Here is a 19,720-nt window from a genome sequence, read left to right as displayed (position 1 = left end):
TATTTCCACAGAAAAAGGGGTTCCTTGAGGTGGCAGAGTGGGAAGTGCTTGGGGTTTGCACCTGAGATTTCTAAACCTATTTCATAGGACCCCAGAATTCCAGAATGGTTTGGGGAAGGGATCTTAAAGCTCATCCAGGACAAGGACGCTTTCCACCATCCCAGGCTGCTCCAAGCTGGCCTTGGACACTTCCAGGGATGAGGCAGCCACAGCTTCTCTGGGAATTCCATCCCAGCCCCTCCCCACCCTCCCAGGGAAGAATTTCTTCCCAATATCCAACCTAAACCTTCCCTCTTCCAGTTTGAAGCCATCCCCCTTGCCCTGTCACTGTGATTTGACCAAATTCTGTATATTCCTTATGTGCTTTGGATGGAAACCGAGAATATCCAAGGATTTTTTTTTTTTTTTCCTCCTACAGTGCTGCAAAAAAATGATTAAAAATAAAAGGCAAATGTGCTTTATTTAATGTGGCAGCAGTTCCCAGTGCTGCCCTGCTTCACTTCTGCCATTCCCAGGAGAGGGATGCGGGAATGAGTGAAAGAATCCTTCAATCTGAGCTTCCCACCTGTCCTGGCAGATGATTTCCAGGAGTTGGACTTTTTATTTATTCTGGAATCACCTCTTGGACAAATAAAAGAAGCATCATTCCAAGGTCGAACATCCAGCACCGCTCCTGGCCCCTGGACTGGTTCTTTTGGCTTCTTGCAGATTTATTTAGAAAAAGAAAGTAGCTGCTGTCAACAGATGCCTGCAGATGGCTTTAATCAGGTTCCAAATGTGCAACAATGGCACAAAGGAGCAGAATGAACTCGTGTGGTTTCTTGTAACACTCTTTTAGGGGTCAGCAGCCAAATTGTTTCTGCTGCATTTGGTTCTGGGAGCTGTTAGAGGATCTTGCCATGAGTTTTTTCCAGGATTATGAGCCATGCAAGGAAAGAAAGTGGGGTTTGCCCCGGTGTTTAAGTGATTTACAAGGTGAGAAGTTTTCAAGTAGTCTCTAAAATGTTACTAGCTGAACTAGTACCTCTATTTTCCTTTTATTCCCTGTTATTTTATTTCAGTTTTGCTCATCTTTAGTGTATTGTCCTTCTCCCTCTTTTCCTTCCCCAGCCCTTCTCTGGAAAAGATCAAAGTAGGTGAGAAAGGAGAATTTTACAGAGATTCCTTGAAATGACATCAACTTTTATGGGAAGGAAAAAAAACCAAACTGCAAACTCAAGAGTTAAACGTGATAATTGCAAAGAGCAGAGCTCTGAATGTTTGTTTCCAAGGCTTTTAAAATCCAAGGTGCTCATTCCCCATCCTTAAATCCTGGCGTTGCTCACGGCTCATCCCATCCACCGCAGCAATTTGGGATCTCTGAAGCAGCTCCAGCCCTGTGATCTCTGCAAGGTTTGTTTCCCCCCCCGCACCTCGTGCCAGGTTCTGACTCTGATCCTGCTCTCCTTTAATCCCAGCCCTGTCATTCCCGCTGGGAGCTGCAGCTCTCTGTTCCTGGGAGGAGATGGTGGCAAATTGTTTGTGTACACGTGGGAAAGAGAAGAAAACTTCTCTCCTCAGTCATGTGCCAGCGTTTCCAGGGATGTATTTCGCTCTCTGGTGCGTGGGGGATGCAGGGCTGGACCCGCAGCTGCTCCAGCTGCCTTTGGAACATGTGAGAGCTGATTCCAATCCTTTTTTTTTTTTTTTTTTCATGGAAAGAGTCAAAAATATGAGTCAGCAAGAGAAATCTTGAATGTGAAGAACAGCTCTGGAGCGTGGTGGGTGGAGAAGCCTCACTTTCGAGGAAAAACCTCTCATTCAAGTGGTTTGGGGTTAAAAGAAACACAATTTCTTCCCAAGTTTCAGATGTACATGGAATTAGGGCTTGGATTTGCAAGGGAATTATCTGTGGATGCCTAAAGAGAACCAGGTGAGGGATATCAAATGCAGCATCAAAGGTGCTTTTGTGCTGAGAATGACTGGATTTAGACATAACAAAGCTGCTTTGTCAGCTGACAGAGGTGTTTGGAATCTCTTTCCTTTTCCAAGCAGGAAATCTCCTGTTCCAGCACAGGAAAAGCCAAAGCAGTTGACAAAAGGCTGCTGATTGATCTCCTCCCAGCCTCCTGCATTGTCAAACAGGATTCCTTAATGCCCTGGATCTGCTCTGGGATTGATTTCCTGGGAGCCTGGTACCCAGCTGAACCCAGCAGCTCTTCCTCCTTGGAAATTGAGGATAAATTCTGTGGTTTTTGAAAATTTCGTGTGCTGAGACTTCACAGAGCCCGTGAGCAACCAGCTGTTTGATGAATCCCTGGAAAATTGTGTCTTTAAAGCCCATTTTTCGTTTCAAAAGTCCAAATCTCATGTGCTGGGGAGGCTCAAGGGTTAAATTCCTCACACTGTCGCATATGGCAGTGAGCAGAATCACAGATGTTGATGATACAACATAATTAGTATTCTTTTATGTAAATGAAGGCTGTCAATGTTACCACAGTGTCTATACTCCTGCGGGCTGGAATTTCTGCCACTTGGTCTCACCGAGGCTAAACAGGATCCTAAAACAAAATTCCACGGCTTTTCTATCCAGACCTGAGGAGAAAAATTAAGAGGAAAGAGGAGAAAAAAAGCTCGGGGAGGGAAAAAGGTGGGAAAGGGATGTTTCCAACTTGGAAAGAAGAGACCAAATCAATCCTTTGTTTAGCTCAGGGTTTCCAGAAGTGCCTTTCCATGTCCTGGGATTTGGGAGGGAATGAGCCCAGCCCAAGGGAGATGTGGGAATTCCTGAGCTGGTTTAAATCAACACCTCCGTGGTTCTTTGGGTGCTGAAGGGGCCACTTGAGTTTTCAGGTGGAGTCCAGGAGAAAGAACTGAAGAGATTTGATTTTTTTCTCTAAGAGAGCCCATCCCTAACAGCAATATCACTGATAAAGATGGGAATTAAAGCAAATTTGCATCATTTGTGGTCACTAAAAATACATTTCCTTAGCCTGGCCAGCTCCCTGCCCACCCATGCAGGTGAGGGCTCGACCCCTGCCTCAAAGCTTTGGCAAGTGTTAAACTTTGCACCTCATAAAATGATGTTTTAACCAAATATTCTGTGTGCCAAGTCCCTGTGTCACCAGCTTCATTCAGTCTCTCATGGATTATTCCAACAGATCCCTTTTTCCACTATCTTCTACCTCTGGGCAGGTTTTTTTCTCGTTTTTTCTCTCCTCTGTGGTTGTTATTTTGTTGCAGTTCACACCTGACAGCTCCTCACCGCTTCCTTTTTATTGTTTGAAAAACCACCTAGAAATGAAATTTAATTCAGCACAGCTTTTTTATTTTTTATTCCAATCTTTCCCCCTTCTCCTCCCCCTGTCTCTCACCAAGTGATCGAAGCAGCCAAAAATCCAAGTGATCACAGGAGGGGGCACGTTTTTCCTCCCTTTTTTTTCCCTTAACTCCCATTTTTTTTTCCCTCTGCCATATGTTGGGTCATCCACTACAAAAGCCTCACGATGAAGAGGCTACATGTGATCAGCAGATTTTTACAGCCTACCCCCCAAAAAGACCAAAACCAAACCAAAAATGAAAGCAGAGAATGAAATTCCAGAGTTGCCTCTTGTGTGTGTGACGTGTCTGAGCATCTGAGAATCTGGATTTCTGGGGGTAATTCCACAGAATTCTGGAATAAATGAGTTCTCTCTGAGGGCTTCAGGATGCTCTGGACCAGCCCCTCCAGCGTTCCAGGGTTGGTTTCTGTGCATCACCAGGATATTCTCCCTTGTGTAGCAAGATTGATTGATTCAATTATTTTACAAACTCTTTTATAGACTTTTTTCTTCATAGTCTAATTGGACAAAGGACCAGCCACCCCTTGGGGTCATTGGCTAAAATCCTAAAACATCCATTGTCAAAATATTTTTCTACCATACCGTAAACAAGACTTTTCAAGGCTGCAGGGGTTTGGTTGTTTACATTCCTTGCTACCTCTTCTGTGAGAGAGAAAAGTCTCTCACGGACTTAGAAAATAGCAAGAAAATCCTCGCTAGCAGCATTTTTGTATCTACACTCCCTCTCTCTCTTCAGGGCTTTGAAGCTGCCTTGCAGTGAGGAGTTCCCAGTAATTAAATTCTCCGAGATCCGCCGGCACTCCTTGGGAAGATGGGGCTGCTCCGCGCCCGGGACGCGGCGTCGCGGAGGAAAGGATGTGTAACCTCCACTCCGTGAGTAGCCTGTGTGGGTCTGACCTCCTCCTCTGCCATCAGAGCCTTGGAGGGACTGGAAAAAGGGATCCACAGCGCTGGGATTCACTGGGAATGTTTCATCAAACGATGCAGGACACGGAGCAAATGCTCTCTGCACCTCCTCACGCCCCAGCTTTGATTTCCTCACACTTCCAAGAATCATCGAGTAAAACCAGTTGTGTTCTCTGTGTGTGTGTGTCTTCCTGCTTTATTCCTGTTTCCCAGCTGGGTTTTTTCCCCACTGGAATGTTCAGGAGGCTGTGGGAAATCAGAGGATTCGGGGGCAGGAGGTGAAGCCTGAGGATGAACGCTCCGGTTGTGACAATGACCTGATATTTTCATGGCTTCTGCCTGGAGTTGGGAACCTCAGGCTGGGTCCTGGTGACACCTTTCCACTCCCAAATTCCTTTTGGATGTATCCATGGCAAGGGGGCAGCTGAAGAGCAGATATGTGTGTGTGGACTGAATTCATCTTTCTCTCCATGAAGCCCTTCAGACGTGCTGGCAGCTGTGTGGGGCAGCCTTTGGAGACAAGACCGAGTTTTATTCCTTAGACCTTGTCCACTCAGGATCTTTCACTGGAGCTAAAAGCTGCTTTTAAAAAAACCTGTGCAGAAATAATGGTGTTGGTTGAGGGATTGGCACAAAAGGATGTGGTGCAGAAGGAGGGCAGTGGGTGCAGCCCAGAGCTCGAGGAATGTTTGGACAACACTCTCGGGAAAATAGTGGGAATTTGGGGTGTCCTGTGCAGGGCCAGGAGTCAGATTTGATGATCCTTTTGGCCCCCTTCCTCTCAGGATATCCCATGACCCTACAACAAGATTTCAAATGTATGTCATGGCTCTCAAATCCTTTCCCTTGTGTTTTTTTGGCACCCAAGGTCAGAACAGCGACAGCTCCTGTGAGACGTGGATAGCTGCAAACACGTGGGGAATTTGGGGTGTCCCGTGCAGGGCCAGGAGTCAGATTTGATGATTCCAACTCAACACACCCCATGACCCTACAACGAAATTTCACATCCAAATCACAGCTCCAAAATCCTTTTCCTTGTGGTTTTTTGCCTCCTCAGGTCAGAGCAGCGACTCCTCCTGTGAGACATGGATAGATGTAAAAGTGGGGAATTTGGGGTGTCCTGTGCAGGGCCAGGAGCCAGATTTGATGATCCTTGTGGGTCCCTTCCAAGTCAGGATGTGGAACACTCTGAGGCACATAGTGGGAATTTGGGGTGTCCTGTTCAGGGCCAGGAGTCTGATCTGATGGTCCTTTTGGCTCCCTTTCAGTCAAGCTATCCCATGACCCTACAAAGAGATTTCAGATCCTTTTCCTTGTGTTTTTTGCCTCCCCAGGTCAGAGCAGCGACTCCTCCTATGAGACATGGATAGATGCAAAAGTGGGGAATTTGGGGTGTCCCATGCAGGGCCAGGAGCCAGATCTGATGATCCTTCCAAGTCAGGATATTCCATAATCATAAGAAAAGAGATTTCAAGCGCACGTCACAGCTCTAAAATCCTTTTCCTTGCGTTTGTTTGCCTCCCCAGGTCAGAGCAGCGACTCCTGCTGTGAGACATGGATAGATGCGGGGTGTCCTGTTCAGGGCCAGGAGTCAGATTTGATGATCCTTTTGGCCCTCTTTCAGTCAAGATACCCCATGACCCTACAAAGAGATTTCAGATCCTTTTCCTTGTGTTTTTTGCCTCCCCAGGTCGGAGCAGCGACTCCTCCTGTGAGACATGGATAGATACAAATGTGGGGAGTTTGGGGTGTCCCGTGCAAGGGGATGATCCTTCCAAGTCAGGATATTCCATAATCATAAGAAAAGAGATTTCAAGCGCACGTCACAGCTCTAAAATCCTTTTCCTTGTGTTTGTTTGCCTCCCCAGGTCAGAGCAGCGACTCCTGCTGTGAGACATGGATAGATGCAAACATGTGGGGCGGCTACGACTCGCCCAGGACCACTCGATCCTGAACCCGCAGAAGTGGCACTGCGTGGACTGCCACACCACCGAGTCGCTCTGGGCCTGCCTCAAGTGCTCGCACGTGGCCTGCGGCCGCTACATCGAGGAGCACGCCCTGAGGCACTTCCAGGAGACCCGGCACCCCTTGGCCATGGAAGTGCACGACCTCTACGTCTTCTGTTACCTCTGCCAGGATTACGTCCTGAACGACAACCCCGAGGGGGACCTGAAGCTGCTGAGGAGCTCCCTGTCGGCCATCAAGGGGCAGAGGAGCGGGAGGACGCTGCGCTCCATGGCGCTGGCGGAGGATGTGTGGAGGAGGAGCCCTCAGGGCCAGTCCCAGATGCTCACGGCGCTGTGGCACCGGCGCCAGGCCCTGCTGGCGAGGGCGCTGCGCACCTGGTTCCACAAGAGCTCCCGGGGGCAGCTGAAATTAAAGGAAAAAAAACAGCTGGAGGAGCTGGAGAAGAAGAAGGAAGCGGCTCGGCGGCGGCGGCAGGAGGTGAAGAGGCGGCTCCTGGAGGAGCTGGCGAACCCCCCGCCGAGGAAGAGCGCCAGGCTGCTGTCCCACGTGCACAGGGAGAGCTTGATCCCAAGGAAATTCAGGGAGGTGGCCACCGCTTCCCCTACCTCAAGGCAGGTGCAGAGCAGCAGATTGAAGCAGTTCTACTCCATCCGGCGGCAGCCCCTGATGACGCCCGGGGTGACGGGGCTGAGGAACCTGGGCAACACTTGTTACATGAACTCCATCCTGCAGGTGCTCAGCCACCTCCAGAAGTTCCGAGAATGTTTCTTGACTCTTGATCTCTGTGAAACGGAAGAACTTTTAGCTAAAACTGTGAACGGGAGGGCCAGGATGCCTGGCAAACTGGCAAATGGCGCTGCTGCAAACGAGCCAGGGAAGCCTGACAAGGTGGGATCGTCTGGCACGCAGAGCTCGCCAGCTGGCTTAAACGGGGGCTCCTCCATAAGCCGGAGTTTAGAACTGATCCAGCCCAAGGAGCCGAGCTCGAAGCACATCTCCCTGTGCCACGAGCTGCACACCCTCTTCAGAGTGATGTGGTCTGGCAAGTGGGCCCTGGTGTCCCCCTTTGCCATGCTGCACTCCGTGTGGAGCCTGATCCCCGCCTTCCGCGGCTACGACCAGCAGGACGCTCAGGAATTCCTCTGCGAGCTGCTGGACAAGGTCCAGCAGGAGCTGGAGTCCGAGGGGACCAAGCGCAGGATCCTCATCCCCTTCTCACAGAGGAAGCTCACCAAGCAGGTCCTCAAGGTGGTCAACACCATTTTCCATGGGCAGTTGCTGAGCCAGGTATGGAATTGCTTTTCCACGGGGATCGGTTGGAGCCGTTCCCACCGAGGAGCAAAGGCTCCGTGTGTTGAGGATCCCATCAAGGAGTGGCTTAGGAGCAATTCCCAAGGAAAAAAACCCTTGGGTTGCTGTGCAGGTGCCATCATTTCCATCCTTGTCGCATTTATCACAAATTCACCCCAATTCTGCCACTTGAGGATGAAACCTGCACAAGTACAGAAATCCTGAGCTCTTGGTTTTAAGGTTTGAATGTGTTTTTAAGGTGCCTTTGCATTCCTTTTGCCCCTTTCTGGTGGTGTTTCTGTGCCTGGGAAGAACACGATGAGGCACCTCTGGTGCTTTAAAGGACAAGCTCTTTGTGACAATTTTTTTTTTTGCCAGCACAAAAGACACTGAATGTTCTTAACAGAGGTTTGTGTGGGAGGTGAAAGCGCCTGTGGTGCTGTTTGGTCTCTTTTTCCTGTGCTGTTCCTTGTTGGAAATGTGTCATTCCCCACAAGGAAGAGCCCCAGAGTCCCAAAATCCCCCAGGCATTTTGAAAGTCCCAGCTCCCTTTGCTTTCCAGGAGACATGAAACGGGAGCAGAACTGGTGGTTTGCCAGATCAGACATGAACTGTGCTCTCTGTGTGTTGTCAGGACAATTTCTGTCGCCCTTCCCTGAGCCACTGAGCTCAGCATTCCTTAGGACTTGGTGCATGTTGGAGAGATTAAAAGGTGGATTTTTCCACTTAAAGCTTTTGGCTTTCAGGGAAAGGATGTCTGAAGTTGTGCTTCATGTAATTATAGAATAACCTGAGCTGGAAGGGACCCACAGGGATCAAATCCAACCCCTGGCCCTGCACAGACACCCCAAAATTCCCCCCTGGGCAGTGCCCAGCACCCTCTGGGGGAAGAACCTTTCCCATTATCCAACCTAAATCCCCCTGGCACAGCTCCAGCCGTTCCCTGGCTGCTGTCACAGAGAGCAGAGCTCAGGTTCGTTTGAATCATTTCCACTCTTAATTTCTCCTGGGCTCCTCCACGTTCTGTGCTCAGTTGTGTCTCTCAGCCCTTGGCTGGTGCGTTGTGCTTGGGTCAGACCCTGTTGTGGTGCGAAGATACAAATCAGTGGAATTTATCTGCTGCTGAAATCCGCTATAAATAACTCCTGAGCTGTTTATTGTGCTCCTGGAACCCTGGTGTGCAAGTGCTGCGTTGAGTTTCAAACCCCCTTTAGTGCACTGAGCTCCTTTCCTGTCTGCTGGCTCCTCTTGTGGTCAGTGTTTGCCTCAGAGTTTAACTGGAGAGGCTGGAGGAGCCCTGAGGGAGCTGGGAAGGGCCTGGAGAAGTCCTGAGGGAGCTGGGAAGGGCCTGGAGAAATCCTGAGGGAGCTGGGAAGGGTCTGAGGAAACCCTGAGGGAGCTGGGAAGGGCCTGGAGAAGTCCTGAGGGATTTGGGAGGATTTCTGTGTTTGTGTGTGCTGTTGTGTTTCTGTGCGTTTGTGTGGTTTTGTGTGTGTTTCTCTGTGTTTCTGTGTGGGTTTTGTGTGTGTGTTTTTCTGATTGTGTTTCTGTTTCTCTGTGTGTTTCTCCCTGACAGGAGGGGGCAGCTGGGGGGGATTTGGGATCTTATCCCAGGGAACAGGGGCAGGAGGAGAGGGAACGGCCTCAGGCTGGGCCAGGGGAGGCTCAGGGTGGAGATCAGCAGGGATTTCCTCATGGAAAGGGTTGGAAAGGGCTGCCCAGGGAGGTTTGGAGTGCCCATCCCTGGAGGTGCCACCTGGACGTGGCACTGAGTGCTCAGGGTGGGGATCGGGCACAGGTTGATGACCCTGGAGGGCTTTTCCAACCTCAGTAATTCCATGAAAACTTTTCCTGCTGTTATTTACGATGCACTGGGGTGACATAAGAAAACCAGCACACCTAAAATTGGTCCTTTCGGGCTCCTTCCATGAATAATTTTTACATAGCAGACAAATCATTAAAGGAATTGGACACTCTGAATATTCAGGGAAAGAAAAGAGACTGTGGAAGGAAGGTTGGATGAAAAACGCTGACTTTTTGTAGCAGAAACCAGATCCCAGGTGCCTTTGCCCATCTGTGAGCTGGTGTTTCTTCTGTTTGTCTGAGGAAGGAAATAAATCCCGTAACAGTGAAGGATTTTTCTTTGAAAAAACGAGAAAGGAATTGAAATCATTTCAGACTGGACATAAAAAGTATTTCCAGATCTTTGCCTGTGGAGCTGCTCTGCTTTTTTTTTTGAGCCCCACCTCCCTCTGTCCCAGCTCCATCAGCTGCGTGTCCCTGTCCTCCCCCCGCAGGTCACCTGCAGGACGTGCAACTACAAATCCAACACCGTGGAGCCCTTCTGGGACCTTTCCCTGGAATTCCCGGAGCGCTACCACTCGCTGGAGAAGGGGCTTGTCCCAGTGCAGCAGGCTGAGTGCATGCTGACCGAGATGCTGGCCAAATTCACCGAGACCGAGGCCCTGGAGGGGAGGATCTACGCCTGTGACCAGTGCAACAGTGAGTGGGCTGGGACTGTGCCCTGCCAGGGAGCACCTCCTGCGTGCCTGGAGACACGGATTGGGGCCTGCAAGGGTGGGGAAATCTCCTTTTCCTGCCTGCTGCTGCTGGTTGGGTTCCTCCTGTTCGTGGCTTCGGCTCCTTTGGGCTCCGGTTGGGTTCTGATGTGGCATTTTTTGGCTCTGATGGGCCATTTTTTGGCTCTGCCGTGTTATTTTTCGATCTGAAATGTCTTTTTTTGGCTCTGCCGTGTCATTTTTTGCATCTGATGGGCCATTTTTTGGCTCTGCCGTGTTATTTTTCGATCTGAAATGTCTTTTTTTGGCTCTGCCGTGTCATTTTTTGCATCTGATGGGCCATTTTTTGGCTGTGCCGTGTCATTTTTCGATCTGAAATGTCATCTTTTGCCCCTGCCTTGTCATTTTTGGCTCTGATGGGCCATTTTTTGGCTGTGCTGTGTCATTTTTTGATCTGAAATGTCATTTTTTGGCTGTGCCGTGACATTTTTTGATCTGAAATGTCACTTTTTGGCTCTGCCATATCATTTTTCAGTCTGAAATGTCATTTTTTGCCCCTGCCTTGTCATTTTTGCCTCTGCTGGGCCATTTTTTGCCCCTGCCATGTCATTTTTCCATCTGCCACATTCTCTCACCTCTGGCACCCAGCAGCACAATTCCCCACAGGTTTAACCCGAGCATGTTCAGAGTTGCTCTCCCTTGTGTTGGAGAGGACTTCAAAAATTCTGGGGGTGAGAATTTTTTGGATTTCAAGGCAAAAGAAGGAACTTTGCTCATCTCTGCGTGGCAGGAAAGCTTTTCTCACACATCACCTCTGTGCTGCCTGTTCTTCAGTGAATCCCTGAGCCAGGAATCAGAGTTCCCAAGGTGCCAGGTGGGAGTTTGAACTCTCCGTGGGCATTTTCTCTGGAAGCACAGAGCTGGGAATACCCTGGGAATGTGTTACCATCACCTGGGAGGTGTTTGCTGTGCTCAGCCAGAAAGTGATTCCTCCTTTCCTGCAGCAGCTCGGAGTGAAAAGTCCTTTTATCCCTGAAAATCCCTTTATATCCTCACACAGGATTGAAATTCCTTGGAATTGGAATACTTCCCCATGCAGGTTTTTATGGCAAATGTTGATTCCCTCAGGAGGAAAATGCCCATGGTTTGAGTGGCAACCGAGCAGCTGGAGCAGCAAATATTTGCAGGGATCTGTTCTCCATCAAATGGCAAATCTGTTACCAAACATCTTCCCAGAGTGTTGGGAAATAATCCCTGACTAGATGTGCTTGGAACAGAGCCAGATATGCCTGGAATCAATCCTGATCCACAAATTGTGCGAGTTCAGCTTCATCTTAACTCGGTTTGCTTTGATTTCTTTGGGAGGGGGAAAAAAAAAAAGAAATGAATTTTAATGGCTACTTCAGAATTAAATGGCTTTTAAGGGATTGTGAATGGCTGAGGAATTCTAAATGGCTGAGGGAGCGTTTTCCAGCTGGAAAAAGTCAGGGAAAAGGCCCCAAGTGCCAGGAGCAGTTGGGGCACTGCGTGGCAGACCTGCTGCAGGAGCAGCCCCCATCTGCTCTGAGCTGGGGCTGCACTGAGGGGCACAAATCCAATTAACAGCTACAGTCCTGACTGGGAGCTCTGGCAGCCACCTGTCTTTCCTGGGAAGAGGAGGGAGGAATTCTCCCTCTTTTCCAGCTTTGCTGTTGCATTTTGTGCCTTCTTTTAATCCTCTCGAGCTGCTGGAACCTGCTACTAAAAGCTTCTGTGAGAAGCTCAAAGCAGCAGAGAGAATAAAACATCGAATATTTGTGTGCTGGAATTCACCTGCTGGAACTGCTGCAGCCCAGGATTATCTTTGGCCTGAGCTCTGGCTCAGTATTCCTGGTGTTTTTCCAGCAGGAACAGCTCACAGGTGACAAATGTTTGTGTGCTGAGGAGAAAGGGAGAGTTTTGATCCCCCCAGAAGTTCCTGCTCTCTGGAGGGATTCAGAAATGGTTATTCCTGTGGCCATCCCTGTGCTGGAATAAAAGAGTTCACCCTGTGCTGGTTTTTGTCTTTGGGGAATGAATTGGATCCTAATAATCTTTGCCTTGGGGGTTTTGGGGTTGGTTGGTTTTTTTTTTGGCAGGCAAACGGCGAAAGTCTTCTCCTAAACCTCTTGTTCTGAGCGAAGCTAAAAAGCAGTTGCTGATCTACAGACTACCTCAGGTCCTCCGGCTGCACCTTAAACGCTTCAGGTGAGCCACTGGGCCCTGATTTTTGGGGAAAAAGTGACCAAAAGTGGGCCTTTAACTTCCCTCAATTCCTGCCAAAGGCAGCTGTGTAACTTCTGAGCCATCAGCTTTGTGAACCCCCCTCATGCTGCCTGTTTGCAGGGTGTTTTCTGCCACAATTTAAGATTTTGTGCATATTAATCCTTAATTTCCTTGAGTTTTACTCGAGTTTTCAGGTGGCTTGGGAGGAGAAGTCAATAAGTTGAGTGAAAGATTTGTTGAAGGTGGGAGACCGAGGGTTAAATGCCAATATTGGGTGTTTACCTGCTGAATAAAAAGCAGAAAAAGCTCAAAATATTAAAACAAGTTTCTAAAGTGGTTAGGCTGGATATGGGGGGGTTTCATTGGTAGAAATGAGCATTTTAAAGGTGGTCACAGGAGAAATCTGGCTCTACAGTATCCCGACTAGAACAAAAATTATCAATGGCAGAAGGAGACCTCACCTAAAATAAAAATCACCAATAGCAGGAGAAGACCCCACCTCAAATAAAAATCACCAATAGCAGGAGACCCCACCTCAAATAAAAATCACCAATAGCAGGAGAAGACCCCACCTCAAATAGAAATCATCAATAGCAGGAGACCCCACCTCAAATAAAAATCACCAATAGAAGGAGACCCCACCTCAAATAGAAATCATCAATAGAAGGAGACTCCACCTCAAATAAAAATCACCAATAGCAGGAGACCCCACCTCAAATAAAAGTCATCAGTGACAGAAGGAGACCCGACCTAAACCAAGAATCATCAATGGCACAGGGAGATCCCATCTAAACCAAAAAAAATTATCAGGAGATCCCACCTAAAACAAAACCCCTCAAAGTCAGGAGACCCCATGTACAACCAGCACCCCGAACAGCAGCAGGAGCTCTGTGTGAGGGGTGGCTGCAGGGGATTTTGGGCTGAAAACCCAGGATTTAGTGCCACCCAGGGCCCCGAGCAGATGCCGAGCGTGCTCTTTGTGTTCGCAGGTGGTCTGAGCGCAATCACCGCGAGAAGATCGGGGTCCATGTCCTCTTTGAGCAGGTATTAAACATGGAACCTTACTGCTGCAGGGACTCTCTGTCCTCCCTTGCCACAGAGACCTTTGTCTATGACCTCTCGGCTGTGGTGATGCATCACGGGAAGGGGTTTGGCTCAGGACACTACACAGCCTATTGCTACAACACGGAGGGAGGTGCGTGTGCTGGGGACGGGGAAATCCCAACCCACTCCTCTTCCCTCCCTCAGGATTCCTTGTGATGCCTTGAGAGGCCACCTAAAAACAGAGACTAGACAAGAATAAGGGAATAAAGGTAGGTATTCATTTGAAAGGCCTTCAAAGGTACCCCGTGGGGAGCCTGAGGCTACTGCCGAGATGGACCCCGAGGTGGACCCCGAGGTGGACCCCGAGATGGACTCCAGGTCACGAGTTCTTCACCCTTTTACAGGTCACCCTTTTATAGGTTTGGTTCATTTGCATAGCAGCATCAATTCTCCAATTAAAGCTTCACTTAATGAGGTCATTTCCCCAAGCTTGCCCCCACTTTAGAGGCTTTTGGTTTGTATTTTTTGGGCCTAGGATGGTCTGGGTGTCCTGGGAGAGCGGGCCCGGAGAGGCTTTGTTATGTGTGCCCAGCAGTGAACAGGCTGCAGGAAACTCCTGGAAAAATATCAAAGTTCAAACCTAAGGCATCACTTGGAATCCCCTCCCTGCCCTTGAGTAGTTTTGTCTCCACCCCCCCCCCCTCAGTGTATTGCTGTTTTTTAATATTTTTTGTCGTTTCTGGTTTTTTTCTTTGGGTGTGGGTGGGGGTTGTTGGGGAGCCTTTTCCTGCTGGCTGGGAGCAGCATGAATGCTCCATTCTGCCAGGCAGAGGCACTCCGTGGAGCTGCTCCAGGATCCTTGGGATGAGGAGATGAACAGAAAGTGTTTTGAGGCTGGACAGGAACTATTCATGAATAACATCCGCAGGGGGCTGGCTGTGAGATCCCAGCAGCTGGATCGGGATTGACTCTGCCTCCTGGCTGCACGAGCAGGGACAAATTGCCTGGCCCCAGGGAATTTTTTTTGTCTGCCTAATTGAGCTTTTGGGGCTGATTAAATGAAGATTTGCTATTTCTAAAGCACCAGAAAAAAAAAAAAATACATATATTAAAAACATTTGCCAGGTTAGAGGAAAAGCCAGAGGTGCCTTTTCTCCTGTGGATGTTTCCTGTGAGCAGTTCCAAAATCCAAAGGGATCCTGCCTCAGCTAAGAGCCTCTTTTTCCTTTTGTTTCCCAGGTTTTTGGGTGCACTGCAATGACTCCAAACTGAATGTATGTAGCGTGGAGGAGGTGTGCAAGACCCAGGCCTACATCCTCTTCTACACTCAGAGAACAGTGCAGGACAAAGCAGAAATCTCAGAAAAACAACTCCAAGCTCAGGTGCCACCCAAAACCAGTGACAAGGACAGAAGACTGACATTCCCATGATGGGGAGGGGGGGACACTCCCAGCTTCTTTTGGGAACCATTGGTGTTCATCTACCCCCTGTTGGTGGGGAAAACCCACTGGCTGCAGGAATGGGCTCAGAGCAGGATGTTTGTCTGGGAAAGCCTCTGGAGCTGGTTCTGGTTGTTGGCAGAATCTTGGCTTTCAAGTGTCTTGTTGGCTCCTCCCCCCAAAAAAAAACCACCAACGAAATTAGGAAGTTTGATGCTTTTCATTCATCCCCTGTCAAAGAGGAATGAGCACAAGCAGGAAACAGGAGAATCCACCTGCCTCCAACACCCTTCAATCCCTAAAAATCCCGATCCAACTCCAAGAGGAGCAGGTACAGTACCCTCCCCTCGAGTGGCCAGCCTTGCCAGGTGAATCCCAGTCCCTGGGAAGGAGCTGGCTGCTCCCAGAGCTCTTCCTGCTGGAGAAAGGTTTCAATTCTCCTCAATCCTTCCCTCTGCTGCCCCCCTGACACCGATTTCTGTGCCCTGGGAGAAGCTTTGCCAGCAGCTCTGTGTGTCAGTGGCGCTGGGGCTGTGCCACACTCCGGGGTTTCTTCCTGTGGGCTGAACTCAGCTGGCAGCTGAATTCCCTCCAAATGGGATTTTAATGCAGTTCTGCTCTGGAGAAAATGTGTTTTAACACCCCAAAAATGTGTTTTAACACCCCAAAAATGTGTTTTAACACCCCAAAAATGTGTTTTAACACACACACACAAAAAAAAAAAAACCAGAAATGTCCTTGTGTGCCATCTCTGTGTGGCAGCCAAACCAAAGCCTGTGCCCAGGTTTCTGCTGGCATCACCAGGATTGGGAAGAGTTTGGGAAAGCTGTGGGAGCAGAAGTTGGAATTGGGGAGGCAAATTCCTGCTTTTTGTACAAACGTGGTTGGTTTTCCTCAGGGGAACGGGGTGGTGGGAATGGCACAGTGAGGGGGGGGTTCTGTCACTGCTTTTGGGGTGAAAAAGCAGTGAAAAATGTCACTTAATTGTTGTGGTCACAAGGGTGGTGCCCAGATCCTTTGAGGTCTCTATTCCTGCAGGGCCACCCAAGGGGGAAGGAATGTAGTGAAATCCCAAGTAATTCCACATGGAGTTGGAGAGGCTACAAAAAACCCCCCAACAACAACAGCAACAAAACAAAAAAAACAAAGTTTGTCTCTGAAATCAGCCTGATTTTGGAATTCTGTGGGAATCACAGAGCCTTAGTGGACTATCCAGAGTCACTTCTCAGCCTACAGTTGCACCTCAGGTGTGGTTTTTGTAGTTTTGGGGCTTGGCTGTTCACATTTCACGTTTTAATCTGAATATTAGACCTGATGTCTGTTCATCTGGGTTATTTTTTTAAGTGGTTACAGGTGAAATAACCTAAAATAGGAGGGTTTTTAAAAAAAAAGGAAAAAAATAAAAAAAATAAAAAGTTCCATTTCCAGGCAGGGAAGTTCTCAAAGTTTTTCTCCTCCTCCCTTTTTTTCCTCCCTTTGTCCTGTCAGATAAACACAAGCTGCCAACCTTGGTTGTTGTGGGGGAAAGGCTCCCAAATCCCACTCTTTTCTGGGATTTTGAACCTCCTGTCCCTGGGCAAAGTCACACGAGGTCTCCTGTCCCCCTAAAAATTCCCATTTCCCATATTCCCACCAAGATGCTGCCTTCTGAGCCTAAAATAAATGTCTTTTTTAACAATTAAATATCATTTTGGGGTCATATTCTCCTGTTTTTTCGTTTGCAACAGCGCTGATAAAAAAGGTTTGGTTTTGGTTCCCTAAATGCAGCAGGATCTGGCAGGATTCCTTACGAATGTCTCGGAATTTACTGCCTCAAAGGTGAATTAAATTTGGATTTTTAGGGTTTTTTTTTTACAACATCCAAGCCTTGCCTGGCCTGGAAATCTGTCAGATCAAGGAGGAAAAATTCCAGTGGGGTTTTTTAGGATGGGAATCATTTCTGTCCCAACCCTGATGTTAATTCCTGGTTTAGAAATGGGGGAAAAAAAAACCCCAAAAATCAATTAATAATCCTGGGCACCCCCAAAAATCGATTAATAATCACTAACTGTACATGGAGTGAATGTGTTTGCAGGATTCCCTGTGAGCCTGGCAGCTTCCTGAGCAGCACTTCCATGGATTTTTGGTGTCTGTCACCCCAACACTGCTCCATTTATTGCAGCTGGATCCTGGGGCATCCTAAAACCCTCTCAATTCCTGAATTTAAATCATCAAAATCCGCATGAATTCCACATCCAGTTAATGATTGTTGATTGATTTCTGGGGGTGCCTTTAGGCTGCTCCCAAACTCGAGCCCCAGCTTTCCATCCGGGGAGGGAACGAGGATGAATTCCCAGTAAAACCTTTCCTTACAAAGCTGCTTTTCCATGCAGGATGGGCAGGATTCTGCTGCCTGTGGAGAACTCAGTGAGTCAGAGCTAAAGCTGATCTGCAGCACTTAGAAAAAAAAAAGTTAATCCCAGCCTAAATTCCAGGCTCCTGGCAGGGAGATGTTGGGCAGGAGAGGAGTTTTCCCTTCGTTGTGGAATCCCCTGGCAAACAGGAAGGATGTGATTCCTTGGGATAGAAGAGCCAGGCCTGGAGGTTGGGGTGGATTCCACAAACTCCCATTTTTCTGGAGTTTTTTCAGCCGTTCTAAATCAGATTTCTCTGCGTTTTTCAGCGGTTTTAAGTCAGAACAGCCTCAGATTTCTGCTCCAAGTTCACTCCTGATGTCACTGAGGGTGCCAGGCCTGAGTATCCTCCTCAAGGACATTCCCAGGTGGCAGCAAGTGACAAGAGAATCCAATTAATTAATTAAAGGCTACAAATGAAGGGCCTTGAGGAGCGGGGGTGAGGGCACTTGGCTTGTTCAGATGGAGAGGAGGAGGAGGAGAACTCACTGGGCTCCTCCTGAGGGATGATCCTTGTGGGTCCCTTCCAGCTCGGGATATTCCATCATTCCTGGCTATTCCTGGCTCTGTCCAGCTGGCTCCTCACCAGCTTTTCTTGCAGCCAGGTTTGTTCCCAACACCTCCAAATCACCTCCTGGATCCATGGCATGGCCTGGCCCCAGCCTGACCCACGGCTGGGGGGGGATTAGTGGGAGCAAATTAAAACTGAGATTAACTCTAAAGGGCCTGAAACGTCCTAATTAATCCCCTTTTCCCGCAGAAACTGTGTCTGCATAACTGCCATTATCCCGACTTCAAAGGCAATTTCAGTTTCCTTACAGGAGGTTCCAACACCAGCTTTGAAAACAGCATTTTTAAGGATTTTTATGGGGAGTAGAGTGAGGGTTTTTTGTGAGGGAGGGGGGCACACGAGCGGCAGTTCTGTCCCCAAAGCTGAGGGGCAGCTGCTTCAGGAGAATGTCCCAAACTCAAACTCCTGTGAAAATGTCCAAAGAATGTGAAGCCATTCTGAATCCCACTGCCAGAGCTCGGGGCTGGGAGCTGCTCCTGCTCCTCCACAGCACCTTGGAGGAGCTGGGGTGTAACCTGTGAGTAAATCACAGCCACAACTCCCCCCTGGGGCTCCCGCTGTCCCCCAGAGCTGCCCTGTGACAGCTCAGCCCGGGGCACTCAATGCTATGCAACACCCAAAGGCTTCTCCTCCCACCACAGCCATCATTCCTTCACCTATCCCAGCTTTACACAGACATTTCCCAGGAAAACTCCATGGTTGGAGTTTCCCCCGGGCTCATCCCAGTCTGGATTTTCCCTGGCAGCAGCAGCTGATGGGTCCCAGGGGCTGGGCTCGTCCCTCTGGCTCTCGGGTGTGAAATATAAATCATGTTTTTATGATTTTTTTTGTAAATCTTTACTCTTTTTACACCTTGTTTTTGTAAGCTGAAGTTTCTTATTAAAAAAAAAAAAAAAAAACAACAACAAAAACCAGAATTCCCAGCGGGTCCTGTTGTTATTCCATAAACTTTAATAAACATCTGGGGGCGGGGGGTCCAGGAGGAAATTCCGTGCACGTCCTCGAGGAAACAATTCCCGAAGGAACAAGTGGGAAACCGATTCTCCCTCTCAGCATTCAACCTTCTGTCCTTGTCACTGCTCCAGGCAGGACAGGCGGGATCAGAGCAGCCCCACGGCTCCGGTCCTGGCGGGAGGGCGAGCTCTGCTCCCGGCAGCTCCGGCTCCTTCCTGGGACAGGGATTCAACACCATCAGGGGAGGTGGTTCTGCCACGGGGCAGCTTCAAAACCCTCTGTAAAGAGGGGTTTCCTGTGGGGTTTGGGGCCCCTGGGTTGGGCTCAGCCCTGATTTGTGTCACCTGGGGCGGGTCAGGATGAGTTTGGGGGGGTTTGTTCAGCCTCGAGGCCTCAGGGGGCTGCAGCTCCTCCTGAGGGGATATTCCATAATTTGGAGTCCCTCCGAACTCTGGTGAGCAGGGACAGCACCCAGGGAACGGCTGGAGCTGTGCCAGGGGGATTTAGGTTGGGTATCAGGGAAAGGTTCTTCCCCAGAGGGTTCTGGGCACTGCCCAGGCTCCCCAGGGAATGGGCACGGCCCCGAGGCTGCCAGAGCTCCAGGAGTGTTGGGACAGCGCTGCCAGGGATGCCCAGGGGGGGGTTTTGGGGTGTCTGTGCAGGGCCAGGGGTTGGATTTGATCCCTGTGGGTCCCTTCCAACTTGGGACATTCCACAATCCCACCCCATGGAGCCTCCCAGCCCCTCAGTGCCCTCACGCCAGGACTGACCGCTGCTATGGGACGGGCTGTGGGGCCATCAGGTCGATGTCCGTCAGGTTCCGGGCGACCCAGACCCCGGCAGCGAACAGCCCCAGGTTCACCAGCAGGTTCCTGCAATCATAAAATCCCAAAATCATTGAGGTTGGAAAAGACCTTGGGGAAGTTCATCCGAGTCCAAGCTGTGCCTGATCCCCACCTTGTGCCCAGCCCAGAGCCCTCAGTGCCACCTCCAGGTGGCACCTCCAGGGATGGGCACTCCAAACCCCCCTGGGCAGCCCCTGCCAAGGCCTGTCCGCCCTTTCCATGAGGAA

The 19,720-nt window shown here is 49.4% G+C and overlaps 1 protein-coding gene across 7 annotated transcripts; it reads left to right on the top strand.

Annotated features, from left to right (window-relative positions):
- Positions 1-261: 261 nt before the first annotated feature.
- Positions 262-16,941, top strand: USP49 (ubiquitin specific peptidase 49). Of its 7 annotated transcripts, none has more exons than XM_017727234.1 (9): positions 264-975; positions 1,111-1,599; positions 1,702-1,912; positions 4,057-4,193; positions 6,095-7,481; positions 9,782-9,986; positions 12,121-12,229; positions 13,237-13,442; positions 14,531-16,941. In XM_017727234.1, exons 5-9 carry the CDS (start codon positions 6,123-6,125, stop codon positions 14,719-14,721), a joined length of 2,070 nt encoding a protein of 689 aa, XP_017582723.1. In that variant the 5' UTR covers positions 264-975; positions 1,111-1,599; positions 1,702-1,912; positions 4,057-4,193; positions 6,095-6,122; the 3' UTR covers positions 14,722-16,941. The 7 variants fall into 7 exon arrangements, with proteins under 7 accessions (XP_017582728.1, XP_017582723.1, XP_017582726.1 ...); XM_017727237.1 differs by having other exon boundaries at positions 264-1,392; positions 1,702-1,760; positions 1,843-1,912; XM_017727236.1 differs by having other exon boundaries at positions 264-1,599; positions 1,702-1,760; positions 1,843-1,912.
- Positions 16,942-19,720: the final 2,779 nt, after the last annotated feature.

Source organism: Corvus brachyrhynchos, unplaced genomic scaffold (assembly GCF_000691975.1).
Source record: "Corvus brachyrhynchos isolate BGI_N302 unplaced genomic scaffold, ASM69197v1 scaffold72, whole genome shotgun sequence".
Taxonomy (NCBI): Eukaryota; Metazoa; Chordata; class Aves; order Passeriformes; family Corvidae; genus Corvus; species Corvus brachyrhynchos.
The sequence above is the reverse complement of the archived record's forward strand: the minus strand, read 5'-3'. Positions and strand labels throughout refer to the sequence as shown.

What these genes read in the sequence shown, in the direction of transcription:
- USP49 (XM_017727238.1), top strand. Translation starts at nt 6,123, where the DNA reads ATGGATAGATGCAAACATGTGGGGCGGCTACGACTCGCCCAGGACCAC. An exon ending in ATGGGCAGTTGCTGAGCCAG is followed by an intron (nt 7,482 to 9,781) that starts GTATGGAATTGC and finishes CTCCCCCCGCAG; the next exon opens with GTCACCTGCAGGACGTGCAA. An exon ending in CGCCTGTGACCAGTGCAACA is followed by an intron (nt 9,987 to 12,120) that starts GTGAGTGGGCTG and finishes TTTTTTTGGCAG; the next exon opens with GCAAACGGCGAAAGTCTTCT.